Source organism: Protopterus annectens, chromosome 6.part0, assembly GCF_019279795.1.
Source record: "Protopterus annectens isolate FY-2018-M chromosome 6.part0, PAN1.0, whole genome shotgun sequence".
NCBI classification, from domain to species: domain Eukaryota; kingdom Metazoa; phylum Chordata; order Ceratodontiformes; family Protopteridae; genus Protopterus; species Protopterus annectens.
This window is the reverse complement of record NC_056737.1, coordinates 1,849,665,560-1,849,687,510: the sequence shown is the minus strand read 5'-3', so window position 1 is coordinate 1,849,687,510 and position 21,951 is coordinate 1,849,665,560. Positions and strand designations below refer to the sequence as shown.

General features: G+C 39.0%; 1 protein-coding gene across 4 annotated transcripts in view; it reads right to left on the bottom strand.

Annotated features, from left to right (window-relative positions):
* MYO1B (myosin IB) overlaps positions 1–21,951 on the bottom strand; it is a 2,891,345-nt gene that overhangs the window by 812,403 nt on the left and 2,056,991 nt on the right. The window contains exon 14 of one of the 4 annotated variants that reach the window (XM_044075200.1): positions 6,568–6,576. The exons of the other annotated variants lie outside the window; for them this stretch is intronic. Within the exon in view, the coding sequence (XP_043931135.1) occupies positions 6,568–6,576 (9 nt within the window). The remainder of the gene's footprint in view (positions 1–6,567; positions 6,577–21,951) is intronic. 4 annotated transcript variants of the gene reach the window in all.

The following is a 21,951-nucleotide window of genomic DNA, read 5'->3' as shown; positions in this document are numbered from 1 at the left end:
AAGCTTAGAGCAATTTATTTATTTGCTTTTGTTTAATGGGGAAGTCCTACTGGGTACATTGCCCACTTCCAACAGAGGCGTAGGGTGAGGGAGAAAAGCTCCAAGAAATAGTAGACATACATCACAAATATTAAACAAGCTCTAAAGAAAAATGCACAAAAATAATGGAATTCATTAAAACTGAATAAACAGGAAATATCACACAAAGTTATAAACTGCAGTCAGTTATAAGATGTGAGACTGATGCACATTACTGAACACCACTTAGGTAGGAAACTATCAATAATGACGTAACAGCTCCACTAAGCAGCAGAAAAGCTAATATAATGTAATATGCACTGGTATACATGCTATTATGTAGCAGAACAATAAAGCATACACTTTCTCTGTTTGCAATTATGAACGGACACAACCTGCTTCATGAAGCCCCCCTGCAGCACTTATCTATAATGTTGCACATGTACCCAGTGGATTCACAGAAACCATCAAATGGGCCTCATGCAACACTGACCAGCTCAGCAAGGACTGCAGTGGTGTGTGTCATTCTCTGTATTATGGCCCTGCACACAGTGAATCACAGCCATTAAGACAGCTGCCTCGGGTGGTGTGTAGTACCCATGGTATGACCAGCAACTGGCATGATGTCCATGCCTGCATTCCACTTGTTCAATGATGTCTACAGCAATCAAGCAGAAGTGTACTGCTGGGTAAACACATCTCTTCTTGGGTAGATTTGGCTGAGACACTGTCTGCCTTCCTTTCTGGGGCAGGTTCCATGATCAAAGGTTAAGTTTGCAGACTAGAGTGAGGCTGTAGATGTCACAATGAACAGTGTGAATCTAGCCATGCCATACTGTGGCTACCATCCTCCTCAGAGGCTGGCACTTCTATAAGAGGCAGTGGTATATCCACAGTCAAACGGCCTTATAAAACTTCACGTGCAAAAACACCAAAACAAATTATACATACTTTCTAAGAGCCATTGCTAACATTTGATTCCCAGTGAATAAAAGAATACTATGTCATACAGTGGTATGACAGAATATGGAGTAACATACAATGTTCTGGTGGTTTGTGAATCTGAAGCCCTGATGTTCCTGTGAAAAGATGACACTATGTTTAAACCTAAATTAAACAATACTAGTACACAGGCATGCGACCTGTGGCATCTCCGACTGATATTCTGGGTGGCTGGGCTAGCTCTATACATAGGTCCAGAACTCCACAGTAGAATCTAGAGGTGTCACGATGCTCATACATATGAGGGGTGTGGGATGCCCATATCTGTTAAAGGAGGTTCAGTTGGCAGTCTACCTCTCATTTCCCTCTGTGCCTGTGCCATGCAGGCAATAACAGAATCTTTCATGTTGTTAGCTCGGCAACTCACTTTCCCGTAATTCTTGTCCTTGCCATTGACAGCTCTAATCATAGCCTGCCAGGAATGGAAGAGAAAGGACCAGCCTGATTTAACAAAACCAATCATCTGTCAACCGTGGAGATGGAGGGCCTGTCTGGCAAGAGGTATGTGGCCTTGCTTTATCTAGGAGTGAAATAAACACACATATTGGATAAACATGGACAGGTTTAGTGTCCTACATTTATTGTGGCAGCCCCCCCCCCCCTAAAAAAACAGGGAACATGTTTGAAGTGAGGAGTGTACTTGGAATCCAAAAGTAATGGCTTCCTACAATATTCCACTGTTGATTACCATCCACATTAAATTGCCAATGGCTGACCTGATACAGACCAAGGTTTTGACAGCATATACGTTCAGGCATTACTATATTCTGAATACACCTACATACAGGTATAGTACAATTAGTTACTGACTGGATTTTGTTGAGGCCACAGATCCGTCAGGGAGCTGGCAAATAGGCTCCTAAGTAAAAGGAACAGATGAGTTCCTGCAGTCGTGTGTGTTATGCAGCTACACAAAGATATACATACATTGGGCCTACATATGTGCTGCTACAAAATGTACAGTGTTTACAACATGTAGTCCACCAAGCATCACTTACATAATGCACATAGACATGTACTCACATCTCCTTAACACACTGCTTTCTATTATGTATCTTTCTGCAGGAGTATCAAACACTATTTTTTTTCCAATAATTTTTATTTTCGTTTTACAATAACCATTCCATATTTACAAAATTACCGTATTTGCATGTTATACATTGTGGATAAAGTAGAAACATGTAGGTTATACAACATACCTAATTACAATATATACAAAGATGCTTTCCCAGTTAATTTTGTTAGTCTAAAAACAGCACATACAAAAATGATTCTATGTCCATAGTTAAGCTGTGTACTTGTGGGAATACTTCCAGTTCATTTAAGATATGGTGTACCTGATGTTTTATGCTAATAAGATGTTATAGGACTGTTCCCAGACTGCTTGGGCTTTCATATTTTTGTTTCTTTGGTCCAATACTATTTTATGTGCTAATAGATGTTTAATAGCAGATTTCTTGAATTCCTCCCAAGAGATACTTACAGGATCTAACCATTTGCAAGCTAATTCATTAATAAGAAAATCGTTATAAGTGGGTTAGCTTATTTTCCTGATGTTGGCCGGGAGAATGTGTAAAAGAGTAAATTCCCATGTTAGTGTTGATGCTTGGTACCCCATTTTTTGCAGTTGTAACTTAAGGGAATTCCAAAAGCTTGAAAATGCATTTACAACTCCAGAATATATGTATTAGGTCTGCAATCAGGTCTTTACAGTGTGGACAGTATGGGGACTTAGTTGCACTGAATTTGTGAAGAATTGCTGGGTGAAATAAGCGTTATTATTAATCATGAGTTGCGTGTAAGAGAGTTTTTTAAGTGGAATAGTTGTCAATGTTAAGTTGATTGCCTTTTCTATTTGCTGGTCATCCATATCAGGTTTTAATTTTCTCCAGTAATTAGAGAAGAGAAGGTCTTTCTGGAATTTGATTTCCCCTATCATTTTGTATGAGTTTGTTATTGTTTTCCTTGACATTAACATAGTCTTCCAAAGTAGGGTACAGTTTTCAATGTCACTTTCAAGTATGCTAAGGTTTTAGAGGTAACTGGAACACACCTCTTTGATTTGCCTTAAAATTATTATATATGCTTTAGGTAAGTTCTGATTACTTCTTAATTCATGAATTGTGCTATTGAGGAATGGGTAGATATCTTGGATTCTCTTATGTTTTAACCGAGGGAAGGAGTCTAGGTTTAGCATCTTGTTATTTATTTTTAATTTAGGAATTTTATGGAGGGGTTGTAGTATTAACATAGCTTGTCCAAGGTTTTAAGGAGTGAAAAAGTTTTTGTGTTATATTTATCGAATGTTTTAGCGGCTCTATTATGTTATAGGCTTGTAAATCTTTTTTATTTAAGAAGGGAAGTGCTTTGGGATTGATGTCTAGTGTTTTTATATACCCATAGTATATTGTTACCCAGGCTGGTGAACCAATCTTTGCCAAGGGGTCGTACTCTGCTATTCTCAGTATTCTATTAGTGTTGATAATAGAGTAGTAGGTTTTGAAATCTGGCAAGTTTAGGCCCCCTTTGTTCTTGGGAAGTGTTAGTTTTTGATAGAAAATTCTGGTCTTTTTAGGTTCCCATACAAATTTTGCTAGAAACGTATGAATTTGTTTGAAGAATTTATTATGTATAGTTATCTGAGATGTCATAAATAGATATATTAATCTAGGTAGCATGTTCATTTTAGTTACTGATACTTTAGACAAAAACAGTAGCTTAAGATTATTCCATCTTGTACAATCTTGTGTTATGTTTTGCCATTTAAGCGTTACGTTACGTTGGTAGAATTCCTTGTTATTCTGAAAGAAAGTAATCCCCAGGTATTTGGTGTCTTCTTTTATTTTTATTTTGTCTAAGAGAGGTATTAGGGAGATGAGTCTAGGTGGCCTCAAGGGGAATATATTATCTTTATTAAGGTTTAATTTGTAGTTAGACATGTATGAGAATTGTTCAGTTGTGTTTATTATTTTGGTTATGTCTGAGTTTGGTGTAGTAGGGTGGCCTAATGGTTAAGGTGTTTGCCTTACAAGCACAAGGTGCAGGGTTTGAGTCACACAAGGGATAATTAGCTAGGCTTAACATGGCTCGCAAGGGCACTTAGCCTAGTACTAATCTATAAAATAATCTATAAAATCTATAAAAAAAAAATAAAGCATATGTTTAAATTGTCTGCAAATGATGAAAGATAAACTTTGAAGTTATGCATTGAGGGGGGATTATGATATGTATTTTGTTTAATATATAAGAATAGGGGTTCTAGGTATAGGTTGAAAAGAAAGAGTGATAGCGGGCAGCCTTGTCTTGTTCCATTTTTTATCGAAATTCTGTTTGACCATGTTTTGTTTATATATAGGGATGTATATGGATTACTATAGAGAATCTGAATGATCTGTATAAACTTCTTAGGCATGTCAAAGTGAGGTAATGTTTTTAGCAAGAATTCAAGATTGACCCTATCAAAAGCCTTGTGGGCATCTACTACCATCATGAAGATGTTGGTATTTCTCTGATTTGCAAAGGATATTAACGCTTCTAATATTAGCGTTTTGTCACTGGTCTGTCTACGTGGTGTAAACCCAGATTGTTCTGGAGAAATGACTTTCTCTATCAGATTTTTAACTCTATTTGCGTGTATTGAGGTCAGGATCTTGGTGTCTATATTTAGAAGAGAGATGGGTCTATAGCTATCTGGGTTTTTAGGGCAAACACTAATTTGCTTATAAGACATTCAACTTCAAACAATATTAACTGCCAGTACAGCATTCATAGGCTACCAACTACAAGAGGGATTAATAGCATGTACATGATATCCAATGTAATTTAGGTTACCAACCTGTACATGGTGTCATATCACAATAAAAGTGGACATAACAGACTTTTATTCTTGTAATACAATAGCTGAATTACACAAGAACACACACTCATAATACTACATGCAGTGCACAGTTCTGCCAGACTGCACAGAAACAAGTAGCCTTGCAAGAAAAAGTAGACCACTTTAGAATACAAACATTCTCATACTTATCTGCATTACTACAGCTCTAGGCTACAACATAAACAAACATTTAAGATCACCATGTTCCCAGTGAGTTTCTAAGCAAACACTGTATGACACTGTAGCAGGAACAGTCTTGTTTAGGGGAACACACTTACCTTTACAACATGTAGAGTCAAGTAAATGTATTTATTTACACACTTCCCAAAAGCTCAGACCATTGCAGGGCAGCAACCTTCCATAGTATAATAAGGTCCAAGACCGCTGCTGGGGCAAATGCAAAACTTCTAGCATGGCACTTACACTAATAAGGCAGGCAAAGTACTTTGAATAGATACCCAGTACTCCACACAGAGGCTGGAACTTTGTGTACACAACACTACTTTTCTCAAATGTTCCACAGAGCACTTGCAAAAAAAAAAAAAAAAAAGTGTGTCTGTCCCCAAAATATATGTACTCTCCCCTTCATCCTTTGTCTGTCTCCCAGTTGTGTGTGCTACTGCTTGCTGATCTAATTTTCCTAGTGTCCTGTACACTCATTACAACAGTCAAAATCAGATTTAGACATTGTTATAGGCCATTTAATGTGGCTTGCTAGCATTCCTGTAGCATCATAATGAGTACTTAGGAACGAACATAAGTCATCTATTTCCTCACATCAGTCATAGCTGCAAATGAGATACAATTGTGAGATTCACTCTTCCATGATGGGTCCAGTAATTTCTGTGAGTGTATTTTTTGTTTGTTTTTGTTTTTAATTTTAAGTTTTAATTAGCAGTGGCATGGACTGCAAATATCTAGCTAGTTAATTTTTAATTAACTTCAGGCTGCATTGCGCTACGAGCCTTACATGTAAATCAAAGCTTGCACCACTGCATATTCTGCTAGATGACAGATTCAGCACCATTCAGCACTAAACTATAAGAAAAGGAAATTAAAAAAGCAACTAAATAAATAAACATGTGGGTTGTTTTATTATGCTGGACCTTGCCATAACCTAATCTATTTATGACAGACAAGCTTGAAGCAAATATGTCTTTACTACTGGATACATTTGCATGTACTGTATTTCAAGACATTCGCCAGTTTAAAGACCACTAATACGTATGGAATACCAAATCTTAATACCTGTAAAGTTTTATTCTAGATCCTGATGATTGATAGGATTGAAAGGGCTAAGAGATGCATATTTTTTCTGCATCTTTTCCACCACTGTACAACTCTGAAGACTGAAAATTAATTTTTAGATTCATTCTAGCTGTTAAGAGTAATTACACCCCTTGTATTATCATGCATGGATTTTTTACTCTCAATTTCTTTACTATTTAATTAAGAACTAATCACATCTATTGCGATTGTAACACAAGTTAATAGCAATAAAATTACAGTTAAACATCGGGTGAATCAGAAAATCAATGCTAAAACAAGCAATTGATACATGTTAAGAGGGCTGCAGCATTGTTTGCACCAAAAGTAATCATTTAGTTTGGAGGTTTGTTGAATAATCATATCATGCAGTCACAGTGCTGCTGCACATTTGTCATACTTACTGCACCTTCCTGTCCCCAAAAATGCAAGAAAAATAAAACACAAAATTAGGAATAACAGCCATAAAATGAGTAAAATGCAAGATCTGCAGCACTGCATCAATTGCAAAATAAACATGAGCATATGTATTTATTTGCAGAATTTCATATCACAATAAAACTTACAGTGGATTTACACGTTTAATTTATACTGCATAAAAACTGAGCATGAACTTGCCTCAACTTAAAAAAAAAAGAATTATATCTCAAGCATACTGTCTATACACCAATGTGCAAAATAAATGGAACGTCTGACTAATGATCTGTAGTGAAACTAACCAAATTCCTGTAAATTTCAGTTTGGTCTGACTGATTCTTGATCAATATTGTTTGTATTAAACTTCTGACTTTAAGTAATTTTGTAAGCTATAAAATTTCTTGTCACTGTTCAAAAAGTCCTTCATAATTAATCTTATACTGCTATCAAACTGTTAACAAAACAAAAGACAAAATGTGATCAAAAGCCATTAATAATTAAATGTAAATTAGAATGCAGCAATCTCTCCCTTAAAAAAAAAAATCTCATAACCCCAACCTGTATATACATTCACCGTTACTTTGCATTTCATATTATATCTAAATGTTGGATTTGGGTTTCACAAGTCAACAATGAAACAGTAATCGTCAAGTTAAAATTAAAAAAAAAATTACATAACATTCCCCATTTCGAGATGTTAAATAATCTAAGCTGAACTAGCTACAAAGATGATCTTTTCCACTTGCTGATAATGGTGTTAGTATTACAAAGCAACAGTGTATAATATGTGGGTATACAATTAAAAACAAATGTTATAGCATCTTAAGGTCAGAATGAAAGCAAAATGTACCAGGAAATTCATTGGACAACAAAGCGAAAGTACTGAAATGACTGAAAATGGAAGCAATAAAGGGCCAGTCACTTTCAAAAGGCACCCACAAATCACTCAACAGCACCTTTAAATTCTTTTTAGTATCGCTGATTGGACTAGTTCTGATTTAGACAAAAATTACCCTCCATTTCTGGTCTTTGTCTACCAAACCCACATCCCACCTGTAGCTACACAGAGCTAAAGGTGGAGGTGTCTCAACATGCATCAATAACAAGCACTCCTCTAGAACAGTCAAACAGGATGATATGCTGGAGCTCCTTCACATGCAGATTACCATAGACAAAATCCTGTGCCATTTCCTATCCAGGTATAAGTCAGTCTCAGTGTCCCAAGAAGCTGACAATGCATACTTAGATTGGATGGTAAGTGTCTCCAGTAGGTCCAACACCCTACTCTTAGGAGACTTGAATTACCCTCTATACACTGTGAATGCTACATGGCCTCAAATCTAAATCTGCAGGCACTGAGATTTCTGGACTTTGTAAATGCAAACACCCTTGATCAAGACATATTAGCTGTTACTAAGTGATGGGTTGTCAAAGTTCAATGCTCTTCCAAATCCTGACAACACAGCAACATATGCTGAATTGCTTTCAAAAACTCTGTACAATCATGTCAATGGCTGTAAAGAGGATAGTAACTCTGCAAGAAGGAAGCCAAGGACTACTCCAGAAACAAACTATCCTGGTGGCAATTATGGGAATAATCAGAAATGGTACTTCCCATAAAGATAATAACTCTCTTATCAAAGTAAATATGCAACTAAGAGGGCCAATTAGGTCAAGCAAGGTCAACTTTGAGGTTAAGATGATGGCCCAGGTGAAAGATAAACATAAGGCCTTCTTCAGCTATGTCAGAAACCTCAAGGGCAGCACACAGCAATATGCCGAACTGATGGTTAATGGTGCCACATTCATAGAGTCTGGCAATACAGCAAACCTCTTGGCAGAGAAATTCAGTTCTAACTTCACTCCTCCTCTCACCCAAATCATCCCCCCAAATATAAAAAGCATGTACTGGCTGCACTTACTAAAGCCGAGGACATGGCTCATTCCTCCTCTCACCCAAATCATCCCCCCAAATATAAAAAGCATGTACTGGCTGCACTTACTAAAGCCGAGGACATGGCCTCGATGGGCCCTGACAACATCCCAGGATGCCTCTTGAATAGAATAAAATATGACTTAATAGGACCCCTCTTATCATTAACTCTAGTCTTAGAAAGGGCTTTATGCCACTTGAAGAAAAGGACTGCAACAGTCATCCTCTTCAGAAGGGAGGACCTTTAACAGATCCTGGAAACTACACACACATTACTCTAACCAGCCTTATCTGCAAAGCAATGGAAAAAAATCATACAAATTATCAACAAGGACAAAGGAGACCTTCAGACAATGGATCCGTTCCAGTTTGGCTTTGTCAGAGGAAGGTCATGCTTACTGAATCTGGTGGACTTCTTTGAAAATATATTTAAGGCAATGGATGAGGAGAAAATGGTGTATACTAACTACCTAGACCTGGCCAAGGCATTTGATACAATACTCAATTCAAGTACTGTCAACAAACTTATGGAATTAGGTATAAACCTCTCTGTACACACCAGATAGCCAGGTTAGAATCAGTGAGAACACCAACACAAAGAGGCTGGTCACCAGTGGAGTCCCTCAGAGAAGAGCTCTGTGCTAGGCCCACTCCTCTTTTTTTCATTTTGACATCAGAAAAGTGGATGCCAATGTCAAAGGCCTCTGGCTAACCAAGTTTGCAGATGACTGAAAACTGGGAGCAGTCAATGAATTCCCCCAAGATAAGAACACCCTTCAGGAAGGTCTAATACAGAAAGCCATGCCTTAAAACCCAATACCAAAAAATACATTACAGTACCTTTTGGAAACTCTGCCACCCCGGGCAACAATGTCATCAATAAAATACCCTTAAAAGTTGATTCATTAGTCAGGTATCTGGGAACTTAAGTAGACAGTAACCTACCCTTCGACCAACATATGTCGAAGATAGTAAGAAAATCCTTCTGTATTGCTCAACCTATAAGCATGGACATGGCACCTAAGTCCAGAGAGTTCACCATACCACTGTCCTCAGCACACATCAGACCCATCATACAGTATAGTGTCCCCTTCGGTATGTACCTGACCAGACACATGCAGCAACTGAAATCTTACAAAAAATACAGGGAGTAAATGCAATGTCAAATGCTGATTGCCTCAAAACCTGGTCTCTTTAAATCAGTATCATACAGATTTCTGAAAGGTGATCTTTGCCTGGTACTCAAGGCATCCCTGGACCATGTTTTGATGAAGATGTTCTGCATCCACAAAACAAACAGCATCAGAACTACTAGATTAAAAGACCTAAATGTTGCTTGCGACATAAAAGGACATGTTGGAGTGACAGATATGTTTCTCTGAGAATTCCCATTTTCTGGAACAGTTTCCCATCCGTGTGAAGCAGAGCTCCTCCTTATCCCATTTTAAGTGCAACTTGGACCAATGGATCCGTAATTGGAAATTCAACCCTAGTCTCATTACTTTGTCTCTGATGGACAGAGGCAGTCAGTAAATCATCCCCTACATAAATCTAATTTGTGGGTCACATGGTTGCACAGCTATGCTTATAACGGCCCTAGTGGTTGTTAGCCTAGTGTACAGCAATGAGCCTTCCAGGAAAGCATACCTCTGTTTTCAGCCCAAATTCTGTCTCTGGCTACTTAAATCATTCCAGCATCCTAGATATGGTTCATTTCATTTTAATAAAAGTTTTCTTCTTAGAGTTTTTATATCCACTTAGTGTGGCATTGAAAGCTCATCCACACCAGGCTACTGATATATTTTTTATTTTATAATTGTGCCTATATTGTCAAACTTTACATCCAAACTTTAAGCTCCAGGACTGACTCAATGTAGTCCAACATGTGCAATGACAGATGACCCTAAAAGTGTTTTTTAAATAATGTGTGAAGCAACATATATGGTCTAGAACATATGAGAAGGAGAGGGTAAAATTAGACAAATCACACATTATTAACTTCAGGACATTTTAGTCATTCATATACCTATATACCAAATTCAGATTGAAGTATTTTAAAAGTTATGTTGTTGTTGTGTCTTTCGGCTTTTCCCGGTTAGGGGTCGCCACAGCGGAACTCCGGTCCATTAATGATTGGTAGTTGATTTTTACGTGCCGAGTTACCAACCCTGATGCACAACCTTCAACGAAGGTACGTTCACACGTCTCCACGCAGAAGACGCTCTAGCTGGGAATCGAACCGGACAGCGTCTTACTGTGAGTCGACAACACTACCGCAGCACCACCACCACGGGTAAGTTGTGTGAACACTTAAAAAAACAAAACAAAAAAAAAACCTTCTCTAAGACTCCCCCAACATGCTATGTGATAACAGGTAAAAGCAAAGGTTCTAAGAGTTGGAGTTTTGTATTAAATAGAAAAAGATTAACTACTTGTACTGCCTATTTTGAGTTTGAATAAATACATTTCTTTGGAATTATATTGGTTATGCTAGACTAATAAGGCATTACATGGTAGTTTTAAGGGAAATTAAGTGCATCCTGTGATAGACTGATACCCCCAGCCAGGCCAATTTGCTGAGATAGTCTTCAGCACCCCACAGACTTCAACAGAATATAACAGGTACCAAAAAAATAAAATAAAATACAATAAAACAAAACAAAATTCCAGTCATAAAGTCCCCTCCCCAAACCTAAATAGGTTGAAGTAGGTTTCTGATAATGAATGAAAGAAACTTCCCAATATGAAGCATGAGGAAAAATAATGTTATAAGTTGCAGTTAAAAGTACAAAATGGTAGCACAAAAGAACAGCCACATGACAGTTCCAATCCAGGCCTGCATCAGTGAGGAGAAAATGGGTAGGTTAGGTGACCTATAATAGTTTTTTTTTTAAACACTCGTATTCCAGTTTTTCCGTTTTTAAAATTTGTGGTTCTCCACTTAGATAGCTAAAGCTTAAGTTAGCCTCTCTTTCATATCTACCTGCAGCGCACACTGCAACTCTAAGGATATTGACCCATTTTTTTCCAGCTTACCTTTAAAATCTGCAACATCTAATCCAAGATTTCCAGTTACTGGAGAGCTCACATTGTGTCTCTCAGTAGTCATCTTGGGGTTAGTGCTTCTGTTTCACTCCTGGTGTGAGAAGGAGCATAGGGAGATTATGTCCTGGAGACTGCTGATCACCACAAAGCCTGATAACTGCTTCATACATGACAGCTTGGAATCTGTGCTTACAATTTGCTCCTGGTGAGAGAAGGACCAGAGCATATTGATCTCTGAATGTTATAGTTTGGGTAATGAGTGTCTGTGTTGGACCTTTCTGTTTTAGCTGGTTGCCACTGAAGGCATCTACAAAGGCTACACCAAGACTACAGACCCCCGCATCTTCTCTAGAACAAGGCTGTTGATCACCAAAGAGCCTGTGGCCCACTTCACATCTTGGGATTGCTGCTACTGTTTTGTTCTGGCCAGAGAAAAAGCATAGGAGTACTGTACTGAATCCCAGCAGCTGTTCAGACCAGCACTAATAGTAGACCGTCAGTAGCCTACCAGGCAAATCCCCTCTTCTCACCACTCTTGACAAAAAGTTCTTTCTTTTCAGTAAGTACTGCTTGATTAGCTGCTGTCTAAACTAACGTCAGAATATCTCCCTAAATACTTCCATCCATAAATCATTAGGGTCTACTTATTAGTTTCCCCTGAAGTGTTTGGCAGTGCCTTGTACAGATGCAGGCACCATGAGTTGACATTTTTCCTGTAAAAGCACCCTTGTAATTTCACTACACTTAATTGCACATGGGGCAAATAGTTAGCAGTGACAAGCATTGCCCTCAGAGTTGCAAACCAGATACTCCTGACATTACTTAATATTCTCACTGAGACTGTCTAATCAATAAAAGAGGGCCTGTTGCCATGATTACGACTTTTTCCACCATCTGTGTTACCAGCTTGGTGGATGTGGGCTTCCTGAGGCAATGCATAAATTGCCTCATGTTTACTGACAACCAGTTAATTCTTAAACAAATGATATGGTATGCAGGGCAATGAAAGCATTTGCATTTCCTGAAAAAATTATAAGGTTGGAGAATATATGAGGGATCAGAGGCAAAAAATAAAGTGGGTGGGGTCCTCTCTGATAATTTATGTTTCAGCAGAGGAACCAGGCAGGGGTGTCCTCTGTCCCCTTTAACTGCATTATATTTGGAACCACTGGCACAGAAAATAAGGGATTAAGAAATTCAAGGATATAACTGGTATGGTAGTCAAGAAAAGTTGGCTTTATTTGCAGATATTACTTTGTACCCGACAAAACCAGAAAAAGTCATTACAGTGTTGTGGAACATTTTGAGACAGTTTCAAATCTTTTCGGGATACAAAATGAATGAAGCTAAAACAAAGGCAATAGTGGTAAATTATGTACCCACACATAAATTGGTTCAGGAATACCCAGTCCCCTTAGTCTTATACACAAGTCAGGCATATTTTTATCAACAAGAGGAGAACTTGTGAGTAGCAATTAATAAAGAGCTGAAGGACTTCATCTGGGAGGGGAAGATGTTAAGAGTTAAGTGGGATAAACTGATTCTTCCAGTACAACAGGGCAGATTGGGATTACACAGTCTGAAGGGGTATTTCAGAGCTACAAAGTTAAGACTCCTATACATACCACAAGCAGAAAACTATAATTCAAAGTGGAAAGGGATGACGATGGAACACATGGGAAGTTCAAGAAACAAGGAGAGACTGGGACTTTGGATGCAGGGCTTTAAGGAGAATAACAATAATCATGCAGGATATTATATCCATAAAGTAGCAGAAAGTATTCTAAGACCTAAGCCAGCAATGGAATGGAAAAAGGAGATTCTGCCAATAGGGATGACTGCAATTAGGGATACTGACAATAGGCAAGAGGTGGCCAGAATTTACTGGAGAAAACTGGCAAAGGAACCAAAGTATTGGCAGCAAATAACTAGAAAGGAAAAGATGACAGAATGGGAAGACGCCAAGAATTTATTTGGACTGCAGGTTAGAAATTGCCTTCCCTATCAGGGACTGATATCAGAGTATAGACAAGAAAGAAATAGGGGGGGGGTCCTAAATGAAATACCAGCACTGGTAGAGTTTTTAATAGAATCTAGAACAGATGCTGCCATTAAAAAAGGAATAATTAGTAGGGCGTATAAAACATTACATGACAACTATAAGAATCAATCAGAGCAGGTTGGATTGGGAAGAGAGATTGGATAAGCAATTCACAAAGAAACAATGCAAGAATAAATGTATGTCTCCCAAATATGCTACAAAATCAAGAAGATTTAGGATTCTTGTCTAGAAATGTTTACAAAGACATTTTATACCCCAAGTAGACTCCAGAGAATTTTTCCCCAGGGAGACAGTAAGTGTTGCAGGTGTGAAGGAGAAGTAAGACGTAACTGGGAATATATTTTCTGGGGTGCAGTAAACTGGCAGACTTTAAAGATTCCCTGCGGGATGTACTGTTGTAGATGCTGGGTGGGCAGACTGGTCTGACGAGGAAGATGATTTTTCTGAGCTATGACACAGCATCAGAACTGCCTAGACATGGTAAGGCCTTGCTGTGGCTAATAATGGTGGCTGCCAGAAAGCAATTACTAGAAAATGGAAATAAAAATCTAAACCAACTATACTGGAAGTAGTGAATATAGTAACAGAGATAAAACAACTGGAATTGAGAAAATGGGAATTGTGGGAACAATACATACAAGGGAGGAATGAAGTCTAAAAGGCGGCAGGACTTAAATGAGCTATGTAATGTTTGAGTGAGAAACATTGGGTAGATTATATGCGATGCATAAGGTTTGCAACTGGGAGTGTGTGAGTATGGTTTGCAATGCAAAATGCTTGCAACTAGGATTGTGTTGGTGTGAGTTTTTAATTTATTTAAATGTATGATTGCCTATGTAGTAAGTGATGATTTAATAAAGATGTTTCTTGTTTAAAAAAAAGTCAGGAATTGAATAATTTATGTAATATTGTTTAGGAGTTATATGATATATAGCAATATATGTGAAGTATAATGTTTATGTTAATATAGTTCAATTACTTTTATATGATTGTAAATTTGTCTATGTCATAAGTGATAATTCAATAAATGTGTTTGAAGAAAAACTGATATGCTATGTGAGAGAAATATTTAAACAATGTCACTAGAGGCAAAGGTCAGTCATAAAAGACTCAATGTCAATAAGTTTGTCAGTAGTACACACACTGCACCCATCACACACAGTTTAAAGCAGACACATAGATCCACATATGTTGCGGGACTTTTTAAACCCCAAGACCTCCTAGATGAAGTACACATAAACATCCTCATTGGCCCTGAATGCACTCTTTCAAAACAACACCCACCATATCTCATGAATCCTCTTCTTCTAAGCCCGTAAGGCAATCCACCACACAATCTAGCATTCTGTTCACTGGAGACTCCATTGTGCAACACACAGATGTCCCTCTCACCAGGCTGAGTAAGGAGAATGTCACAGTCAGTTGCTTATCAGGGGCCAGGATCCTCCACAATACACATGCAATCAGGTCACTGGACCACAAGTACTAGTATGACTCAGTCCTAGTCCATGTGGGTGCAAATGACCCAAGAAGTACCTCCCTAGATTACATGTACAGAGACATCATGGAGCTCTCGGAATATGTGCCCCAGGCTGGTATGAACCTAGCATTGACAGTATTTTACCATCTCCAAGAATGATGCCACAATATGAAAAGAAGATGACTGACTTTAATAATTGGCTTTGTTTCTGGTGTCATTCTAAGGGGGTGCAATATTTGTCAGTATGGTAGGAGACTGTCAACAGACCACTCTGCTTTGCCAGGCATGGTCTGCACCTCTCCACGCTAGGCTTTCAAATGTTAGCTAAAATATTGTCCTCTCCAATACTGCCTTTTTTAGGCAATGCCAAACTAAGTACTTCTGACACAGCAAATCAAAACAAAGAACATTTAAAGGTATTACTGCTCAATGCAGGGAGTATAAAGAAGAAACTCTACTCCCTACAAGCTCTCCTAGAAAATGCTGACATCTGTGCGGCCACTGATACAATGTTCAAACTATGGAGACCACACTGGAAGTGCAAGGCTATAATGCCTTCCACTCACTTACACCAACCAGCTACTACACAGACAGGGACTAAACACTGAGGTGTCTCCATCAAAAATAAATGTACCTCTAGGCTGATAAAAACAGGACAATGCACTTGAGCTTCTCCATGTTCAAATCACCATAGAAAAAATCCCATACCACTTCCTTGCAAGCTATACCCCCCCCCCCCATGTCCCCGGAGACCCATAACATGTATTTAAACTTATTGGAAACATTCACCATTCCTACCCAATACCATATTCATGTGACTTTAATTACCCCACTATTAACTGGGAATCATATAAGACACCAAACGTGCAGTCACAGAGATTCCTGGATTTTGTAAATACAAACTTCCTGGATCAGTTTGTCAATATGCTGACCAGGGGTGCAAACATGCTGGATCTGATCCTCACTAATATGGGAGAATGCTGCACACACCCTAGTGTAATGTCTTCTCAGGTAAGGTCAGACCACAAAATTGCCCCCTTTGAAGTAAAAATAATACCTAGAACCCCAGCTAACCCTCCAATGTTCATGAATGATTCCAAGGGTACCTTCCTACTATTAAGTGAAAGCCTAGCAAAATTTCAAGCCCCTATAAACCCTGAGAACACTGCTGTCTATGCAAAACTCTTCACAGAAACCCTAAACAATCATGTTAATAGATGCATATAGCTGTATTCACCAGGAAGAAGTACAGAACTAACTTAAAAAAAAACAAGCCACCCTTGTGAAATCACATCATCAATATGCTGTATAACAGAGGTAAGAAAATTATGGCAAAAATTAGGAGGTGCAGCACCCAGAAGGATAAGGATAAAAGAGCTCTCATAAAATTAAACAAACTACTCAAAGGACAAATAAAGTCTACCAAAGGTAAATTTGGCCTCCTAGTCCAAGGACAACCACAATGCATTCTTTAACTACACCCACAACCTCAAAACCAATACACAACTGTATGCAAAGCTCATTGTTAATGGAGTCACCTACATTGAGCCAGAAGATGTAGCAAACTAACTGGCTCCCCAACACTTTAACTTCACCCTACTCTCCTCCTCAATTTCCACTCAAGAAATAGTATCAAGTATAACTCCCCTACTATCATTAGGGAACAGGTCCTCGATGCTTTCTCTAAGGCCAAGTACACTGCATCAATGGACCCAAACAATATTTCAGAATGCCTTCTAAATAGCTTGAAACATGACCTATCAGGCCATCTGGAATTGCTGTTTAACTGTAGACTCCAAACAGGCTTTCTGCCTCATGAACAGAGAATGGCAACAGTCATCCCTTTGCACAAAGGTAGGTCATCTACACACCCTGAAAACTACAGACTCATAAGTCTTACTAGTTTCATATGGGAAGCCATGCAAAGAATTATCATGGAAATGATCAATAATGACATAGGAAACCTCCAGACACTGGACCCAACCCAATCTGTTTTCATCAAGGGCATGTCATGCCTACTTAACTTGGTGGACTTCTTTCAGAAAGTCACCAAAACAATGCATGAGGGCAAAATGGTTCACACTGCTTACGGTGACTTGGCCAAGGCACTTGACACAATACCCCAATTGAGCATTATTGACAAACTCAAGAGGTTAGGTATAAACCCTTACGTCACCCTGTGGATAGCAAGCTGACTCACAGACAGGACCCAGGAAGTTAGTATTGGGGAATTCACCTCCACATAGAGATGGGTCACAAGCAGAGTTCCTCAGGAATCCACCCTAGGACACTACTTTTTGACATTAACTTCTCTGAAGTCAAGGCCAATGTCAAGGGCATCAGACTAACTAAATCTGCAGATGATTGCAAATCAGGAGAAGTCACAGAATCCCCCACCAACACAAATGTTCCTAAGGAAGGGCTGACACAGACACATAACTGGTGTCAGAGCCATGGACTACAACTAAATTCCAAGAAATGCATAATAGTATCCTTCGAGAAGTCATCCACCCTTGGTAACTATTATATTGACGACACACCCTTAGGAGTTGATCTAGTAGTTAGGGATTTGGGTAACATATGCAGTAATCTAGCCTTTGACCATCAAATGTCTACAGTAGCAAGAAAGTCATTCTATGTTGTGCAACTTATAAACAAAGATATGGTATCCAAGTACAATGAAGTCACTGATTGACTGTATTCTGCACTCATGAGACCCTATCACTGAGTAAAATGCCCCTTTGGTATGTACCTAGCCAAGAACATCCAGCAACTGCAATGTGCTAAAAATGTGTAAGTGACATGTCCTTTGCAGACAGCCTCAAGGCCCTTTTCCTGCTGTCTCCTACAGGCTGTTGAGGGGGATCTAGGCCTGGCATAAAAAGCACTGTCAGACCTAGGGATGCCTATTGGACAAAAAAAAAAAAAAAAAAATTCATACAGTGGACCCTCTTCTGTTCAATGCGGAACATCAGGCAGTTCCACATTAAACAGAAGTAGCTCTGTTTTGCGATTTTTTGATTGGCTCGTATACCGTCATATGGGCCAATAAAAAATAAATAAATAAATAAACTAAGCGGAGGGTGTTTCACCGGGATTTTAACCAGCAGTGCGGGACTCGGGATTGGGCTGCTGATCCTGGGACAGTCCTGCTCAAATAGGGAAGTTTGGCAACCCTAGTCAGACCCCACTCTGATGGACCCACAAAGCAAACAGCACCAGAATTACCCAATGTAAAGACTTAAACCATGCCTTTGATATAAACAGGACCTGCTGGAGAGAGAGGTATGTATATCAGAGATTACCCCTTCTATAGAACAGTCTCCCCCACCCATATGAAGCACAGTTCTTCCCTAATGCAATTCAAGTGTAACTCGGACAACTGTATGGTGAACAGGAAATTTATCCCTGGTTTGGTACCTGTGTCTCTAATGGACACAGGCAGCCTGTAAATGGCTCATCTCCCAGGCCCCTGCCTGTAAATATTTCATTTCCCAAGCCCCTGCTTACACTTATCATGAGTATCAGAACTTATCAGAGATTTGGGATGCATGGCTAGGCTTAAAAAGGCCCTTGTGGCTGTTAGCTTAGTACATACCTATGAACCTTAGAAAAAAGACTTTTGAATGATCTCTTGGAATCACAGCTTGTGTAAGAGATGGAATCCCAGTTTATGAAAGAGATCTCTCATCCAAGTGACAGACTGTGTTACACTGAAAAAGACTCTACAAACATAAGCAAGTCTTCTAAATATGGAAAAATGTGGATACCTTGCAGCTAGCAATGAGCTATAACTGCAGCTAGACACCTTTTGAACACTCTTAGTGCAGTGGATAGTCCAAAGGGTATGGCAGAAAACTGATAATGTGATCCAGACACACAAAATCTTACTAATTGCCTGAAGTCAGGATGAATGGGGATGTGATAAGCATCTTTTAAATCTACTGTTAACAGGAAATTTAAATGAGGAAGAAGCGGTAACAAGTTGCAAAGTAACAGCATTTTGAAATTGGCGCTATCACAAACACGTTTAGGAAATACAGATTCAGAATTGGTCTCCAAGCATCTTTATTCGTCACTAAAAACGTTTCTCAGCCTGGGATGGAGGAAATGGTTTTATCACTCCCTGCAACAGCATGTGTTCAGGAACAATGGCAAATAGAAGAATGTCGTCTGGTGGTTGAGGCATTACCCCTTGGAAAGTAAGGATTTCTCCCTCTGCCTTCTGCAACTTTGGTGAATGAACTCCAGTACCTATTTGTCTGAAACTATCTGCTGCCAAACAGAAAAATGGAGAGTTATTTTCTGGAAGGGAAAAGGGTCTGCCAAGGTGGGAGGGGCAGACAATGTCCCTTAGTCATTTTGACTTGTTTGACTGTTCTTTTTTTTTTCTTGGTGGCAGGGACATTACTGAATTTGTTTTGGACCCCCCCCCCCCGCCATTTCTTCTTAAACATCTGAGAGTTCCTGTATCAACTTACCCCTTTCATTAAACGTTTTGATAATCCCTGCAGCAGGGGAACCAAAAAACAGTCTCCATCCAAAGGAGAATTTAGAATCTCGCTTTTCACATCATCTGGGAGGTTCTGGGAACACAACCTGGCAAATCTCCTCAAAACAGAACCAGTGGCCATAGCCCTGGAAGTAGTAGCAAATGAGTCATACACACACAGTAAACAGTGAGTTGTGAATTTTAAAATGGAAGAAACTAAACTATTTAAAGCAGATTCTTCCTCACAAGAAGAAATTGCAAACAAAACATTCCTCGTGCTTTCAAAATTAGTCAGAATAAACTTTAGCATACCAATTTGTCAATTTAAAATTCTGAAAATCAAAGTTACAGACGCATACACTATTTTCCAGTACTCCTAAATAATCTTCCCATCCATGTCAGAAAGAGTAAGATTGCAATTAACCAAATGTTTAAACAGAAAGATTAATTAAAACTACAGCTGCTGGGTCAGGTTTGGGATACATGTATACAAACTTATACTAAGACTGAGAAACTTGATACGTTCTATCTTTTTAGGGGCAGCAGGCTGACTAAGGAAAATTGTAGGCAGCAGCACACAAACATCCTCCAAAGCTGACAGAACTGAAGGAATGGGTGAGGGTTCTGGATATTCCTTTTGTAACAGCAGCTTCTGAGGAACTGAGAAACTTCAGTGTTCTCCCATTGATAACACTTACACACACTGGAAACAGACTCAGAGAAAAAGAAACACTCACAAGGAGGAATCAGAAACTGAGCTCTACTCTTGAGTGTGAATCAGAAAACTGTGGAGAAAGCACTTTATCTATTCTTTCATCTTCATGTCCAGATTCAGAATCTTGACATCTCTTCAGGAAAAATAGACAACCCCTTTCTTTTACTAGAAACCACTTTATAAGAAGGATAAACAGCATGAATTAAACCCAGGGCCAGATCCAGTAAACTACTCCAGTCTAAGAAATTTCAAGGAACAGCAGATACACGTTTAACTTTCTGTTTCTTTTTGACAAGAAAAATAGTACCAACAGTGGTATTAATGGCAACAATAGCTTATGGGCACAACATTCTGACTAAACAGGGAAGTTTTTCATTTCCTCTCCCAGGACCAATGACAGTATCTCTCTCTTGCTCCTTGAGGGGATCGGAACAACCTCACAGATCGTGGCTAACTCCCAGGCAACAGTCTCTACAGGTGCAACACCAGAAGGATTTTGGGTAAAATATGAATGGTCTGAGGATCCAGTTTTGGCCACAACAGAGTTACCTATCTGTGGATAAGGCAAATTACTAGCCTCCTATGGTGGGAAAGGCTGTTTGCTCAACTTTTTCTTTTTGTGGCTAGAAGAAGGACCAATCATAGGAACTGTAGACTGCTCCATGATGAAGATGAAAATTGTGCCGGTTTCCCAGGGAAAAGCAGCAGCATAAGCCAGCAAAAATGTAAAGTATTAAAAAGTCACTTTTCTCCCCACAAAAATACAATAAAAACACTTTGCCAGCCGCATAAAGGAAAAAAAAATTCTCCATTAAAAAAATGTTTTTAAACTATTTTAAAAAAGAAGTTATGTACTCACCATAACGTTACATGTTTGTAGTCCATCTCACCCTTCATTCTTACATATGGGTTTGGAGCCGATCCTTGGTTCCGTCTTGGCCGATTACAAAGCTCGAAGTTTCTCCGTTGCCTCGTGGCAAGGTAGGTATCCCATAGTGCACTAGTAAGAACCCCCTGATCTTGTTTGCTGCTGTCTAAAAAAGTGACAGAAAGTATTTCCACAAGGAACAACAAAGATGAAAGGTCTCCACTCTACAGAAGATAAATACTATCTTGTCTCCAGATTCTCCAAGGATACATGGACGGGGGTAGGTGGGTGGTTTCATAAGAATGAAGGGCGAGATGGACTACAAACATGGAACGTTATGATGAGTACATAACTTCTTTATGTTCTGTAGTCCTATCTCACCTTCATTCTTACACATGGGACAGCGTCCCTAGCACCTGTTTCTCAAGTGGCTCACGGGAATATACTCCTAAGAACCATGAAACCAAAGGAGGCTCTATCCCTTGAGGCCAAATCTAATTTGTAATGAGTAATAAAGGCATGCGGGGTAGCCCAAGTTGCTGCTGCACATATACTGTCAATTGGGACTCTACCTTGAAAAGCAGCAGATGTGGATACGGATCTGGTAGAATGAGCCGTAATTTTAAATGGGAGTTCTTTGCCATTGGAAGAGTAAATAAATGAAATAAAAATTGAAATCCAATTTGATAAGGTTATCTTGGAGACTGGCATACCTTTTCTTGTGTCAGAAAAAGATACGAACAATTGGTCTGATCTTCTAAGCTCCTCGGTTCTAT